Source organism: Ammodytes marinus, assembly GCF_949987685.1.
Source record: "Ammodytes marinus genome assembly, chromosome: 10".
NCBI lineage: Eukaryota > Metazoa > Chordata > Actinopteri > Uranoscopiformes > Ammodytidae > Ammodytes > Ammodytes marinus.
The window spans coordinates 31980492-31985491 of NC_137214.1; the positions used below are offsets into that span (position 1 = coordinate 31980492).

Consider the following 5000-nt stretch of genomic DNA (forward strand, 5'->3'; position numbering starts at 1 on the left):
TGTTGTAGTTAGTGACTTGCACGTGCACACAAAAAAATGTAGTTTGTTTTCTTAAGACTACAAAGTTACTGTTATGCACGTGTGACTATTTTCAAGAACTACATTTTAGTTATGCACCAGATTTACCTCCAGGGTTTTTCCTGCATAGAGAAATTTTTGGCGCCCCCCAAAGTGGTTCTATGCCCCTCCCCCCAAAGGACAATCACCAGCGCCAAAATCATATATCAAATGTGTTTCTAGTTCAGCCCAATACAAGTCATCCTTCCTGTAGTGCTGGGCGATTCATTGCATTTCAATTCATATTACAGCTTCCCTCCATCATGAAAACAAAATAATCGTAATAAAACTATCATTGACACGCCCCCTTCTCAACCCCACACCGCTCTTAAAATTGACAAACTTTTCGCCTTTACTGTTGCAGTCGCGACCCCCAAAGAAGTTGTTCCCTCTTGCCCCAAAGGCCCATTCTGAGCCAGGAAAAAGCCCTGACCTCCATAGATGTGATGTGCTAAATATGTAGTTATTGTCCTTTAAGGTCGTTAAGGAACCCCCTTGAAAACGAGAAAGGATTATTTATCCCCAATTAAGATTATTTTTATTTTTTTTAACCTTTATTTCTACAGGTAAATCCCATTGAGACCGAAGACTCTTTTTCAAGGGAGACCTGTTTTCCTTTCCCACGTTACCATTCACACACACATTCACACACCGATAGCAGCAGGCTAACTATCGACATTCACACGAGGCAAGGTGGGTGAAGTGTCTTGCCCAAGGACACAACAACTATGACACAGGTGGCAGGGCGGGGATCGAACCTCCAACCCTTTGATCATCGGCCGACCCGCTCTACCACCTGAGACACAGTGAATGTGCCAAAATGTATACACCACAAAACGTATACACCACACACACTCATGTCCATTTTGTTGTTGTAGTTGCTAAATATTCAACATTTAGTGTTTTCTAGACAGTAAATATTATCTATGAATATATTATGCTGCTAGTTACACCCTTAGTTATGATCATTTATTCACCTTTGACATGATGTAATATGATGCAATATTATTCCCAATAAAGAATTTAAATAAGTCTGACGACTTGTAATGTGTTGATATTTTGCAGGTGGACTTCCAGGATGCAGAGCGGACCAGATCAGAGCGAAGCAGAGAGGAGGAGAGACAGAGGAAGATGGAGAGAATATATAAAGAAAGAGTGGAGGCTGCTACTAAAGACATGGAGGGTAAGCCACACATTAACACAGACAGACAGGCAGGCAGGCAGACAGACAGACAGACAGACAGACAGACAGACAGACAGACAGACAGACAGACAGGTGTATTTGTTTGTAAATAAATGGTAAATGGACTTGACTTATATAGCGCCTTCTAGCCGATTTTCTCAGCCCCAAAGTGCTTTACATTTCTTACCACATTCACCCATTCATACACACTCATACACCGATGGCAGTAGCTGCCATGCAAGGCGCTCTCTGAACCATCGTTATACTGTTGTGTACTGTTGTTACTGTGTGTGTTTGTGTGTGTGTTTTAATCCATTCTGTGTGTATGTGTGTGTGTATTTGTGTGTTTTAATCCGTCGTGTGTGTGTGTGTGTGTGTGTGTGTGTGTTATTTCTTTCATCAGAGTCGTACGAGGAAATGGAGGCGACGTTGACAGAGATGGAGACGTGTATGAAGCTGCTTCTGCCCGAGTTTGACCTCACAGGCTTCCATTCGACCAATAGCAAAGAGGCTAACACCCAGCCGGCCAATAGCAGAGAGGTTGATATCCATTCAGCCAATAGCGGAGAGGTTGATATCCATTCAGCCAATAACATCGCAGCAAATTCTAAACAAACTGACGACAATGAAGAGCCGTGCTGTAGCAAAGAATTGAAGGTGCTCTCTCTCTCTCTCACACGCACGCACGCACGCACGCACGCACGCACGCACACTCTCACACACACACACACACACACACACACACACACACACACACACACACACACACACACACACACACACACACACACACACACACACACAATACTTACAGTTGTACTTATTTTAATGATTTTTATTGGTCTGTCTGTCTGTCTGTCTGTCTGTCTGTCTGTCTGTCTGTCTGTCTGTCTGTCTGTCTGTCTGTCTATCTATCTATCTATCTATCTATCTATCTATCTATCTATCTATCTATCTATCTAGGATGGAGAGATAGAAGGAGGGATAGAAGAGGGGGATGAAGAGGAGGAGAAAGAGGAAGTTGTTGATGAAAACTCGTTCATCAGAAACTCTGGTCTGATCTCTCACTCCTACAATCTGGACCTTAACCTCACGCCAGGTATCTTATCTATCTATCTATCTATCTATCTATCTATCTATCTATCTATCTATCTATCTATCTATCTATCTATCTATCTATCTATCTATCTATCTATCTATCTATCTATCTATCTATCTATCTATCTATCTATCTATCTATCTATCTATCTATCTATCTATCTATCTATCTATCTATCTATCTATCTATCTATCTATCTATCTATCTATCTATCTATCTATCTATCTGTCTATCTATCTATCTATCTATCTATCTATCTATCTATCTATCTATCTGTCTGTCTATCTATCTATCTATCTATCTATCTATCTATCTGTCTATCCGTCCATCCGTCCATCCATCCATCTATCTATCTATCTATCTATCTGTCCACCCGTCCATCCATCCATCTATCCGTCTATCCGTCTATCTGTCTATCTGTCTATCTGTCTATCTGTCTATCCGTCCATCCGTCCATCTATCTATCTATCTATCTATCTATCTATCTATCTATCTATCTATCTATCTATCTATCTATCTATCTATCTATCTATCTATCTATCTATCTATCTATCTATCTATCTATCTATCTATCTATCTATCTATCTATCTATCTATCTATCTATCTATCTATCTATCTATCTATCTATCTATCTATCTATCTATCTATCTATCGCCAGGTAACACTAACATTACATCATGTTATGTTATGCTTTATTAAAGTAGCTACGAGGAACTTTTTTTTAGATATTTTTATGCTTTATTGATAGTGTAGAGACAGAGTTGAAATGGGGCAGAGAGGGGAGTGACATGCAGAGAACGACCGCGGGCTGGAATCGAACCCGGGTCCGCTGCTGGCCGAGGCCCATGGGGGGGGACGCCCTACCAACTGAGCTAAGGGCACCCCCCTAAAGCACCTAATTTTGACAGAAAAACACAGAATTGTAGAAATTTTTGCAAATGTATTAAAAAAACAAAAACTGAAATATTGCATATATTTGAATGAATTATTGCTTTCTAACTTTTTTAATAGAAAATTAATTTTTGAATATTTTCTTTCTCAGGTCTCCATGTGAAGGAGACGGAGGATAATGAGGCGGTTGTTTCCACGGTGATAGATCTTCATAAACTGATTAAATCTAAACACCTTCCAGCTGTTCAGAGCTGGGTTCAGGTCAGTACTCAGACACACACACACACACACACACACACACACACACACACACACACACACACAGACACACACACACACACACACACACACACACACACACACACACACACACACACACACACACAGGTTCAGGTCATGTGCCACATTGTTACATTTAAGTCAGTGTTAACATGCCAGTTTACAAAGCCTAGGCTGTGTAATAATGCTGGAACAAATTGAGCATGCTGAAAAATACCCAGATGTCCTACTACATCCGGTGGTGATTTTTAGTGTTGAAACCAGCAGCTTTATGGAGGTTCTGACCCACAATCCACTGCAGCAGAAGTTACATCACATGGACTGAGCCTCCCAGTGAAAACAACCAGCGATGAGACGGATATAAAAGCAAGAGGCAAGAGGCAGGGTAGTAAAAGTAGGATAGTTAGAAGAAAGAGCATAATATTTGGAACGCATGAATGGTGTATGGTGCATGTAAGAAGTCAGGTTCTCCTGTGGTAACTGTTTCATATAACTCTTCTTTTTTTAAATGTTTGTGTGTGCGTCTGTCTGTCTGTCTGCCTGCCTGCCTGTCTTACTCCCTCCCTGCCTGCCTGTCTGCCTCCCTCTGCCTCCCTCCCTCCCTGTCTGTCTGTCTGTCTGTCTGTCTGTCTGTGTGTCTGCCTGTCTTACTCCCTCCCTGCCTGCCTGTCTGCCTCCCTCTGCCTCCCTCCCTCCCTCCCTGTCTGTCTGTCTGTCTGTCTGTCTGTCTGTCTGTCTGTCTGTGTGTCTGTCTGTCTGTCTGTCTGTCTGTCTGTCTGTCTGTCTGTCTGTCTGTCTGTCTGTCTGTCTGTGTGTCTGTCTGTCTGTCTGTCTGTCTGTCTGTCTGTCTGTCTGTCTGTGTGTCTGTCTGTCTGTCTGTCTGTCTGTCTCTCTGTAGGTCTTCACTAAAGCAGGAGCTGATCAGCAGTTGTTGAGGAGAGCGTTGGATCTCAAGTCGTCTCTGGAACATTCTCTCCAGAAACACAAAGAACTGCACATCGACTACAAGACCAGGATCAGGAGAGTGGTGAGTCAGACAGACAGACAGACAGACAGACAGACAGACAGACACACAGACAGACAGACAGACAGACAGACAGACAGACAGACACACAAACTTTTGTCCAATGCTGCACAGGAAAGATGTTCCATTATTAAAATACATTTTTTTAACACTTTTTTCATTTTTAAAACAAGTTATTTAAGGTGAAAAATCTCCTAGTATCTTACAATAGCAAAGTCAAAAATTTACATTAAATATTTTTTTCATTCAACTTTTATTTATCCTCGAGAGACCAATTGAGGGGTGACCCTCATTTACAATGATGTCGAGTTCAAAGCAAATTCAAAGGAAAAACAACAATACATACACATCGGGAATAAATGGTTTAAGTATTTATACATGTCAAAAAAAATAAGTTTAGCACATTATTCCTATATTAAATAATTCAGTTGTGTAGGAGAAATGGTTTAGAAAAATGAACACAAAA

General features: G+C 41.2%; 2 protein-coding genes across 11 annotated transcripts in view; one reads left to right on the top strand and one right to left on the bottom strand.

Annotated features, from left to right (window-relative positions):
* LOC307256516 (scavenger receptor cysteine-rich domain-containing protein DMBT1-like) overlaps window positions 1-5000 on the bottom strand; it is a 394296-nt gene that overhangs the window by 178803 nt on the left and 210493 nt on the right. The window lies entirely within an intron of this gene.
* Window positions 1-5000, top strand: part of uvssa (UV-stimulated scaffold protein A) — a 48440-nt gene that overhangs the window by 4338 nt on the left and 39102 nt on the right. For both annotated transcript variants that reach the window (XM_080035522.1, XM_080035523.1), the window contains exons 5-9: window positions 1123-1240; window positions 1644-1897; window positions 2204-2339; window positions 3383-3492; window positions 4409-4537. In XM_080035522.1, coding sequence (XP_079891648.1) covers window positions 1123-1240; window positions 1644-1897; window positions 2204-2339; window positions 3383-3492; window positions 4409-4537 — 747 coding nt within the window. The remainder of the gene's footprint in view (window positions 1-1122; window positions 1241-1643; window positions 1898-2203; window positions 2340-3382; window positions 3493-4408; window positions 4538-5000) is intronic.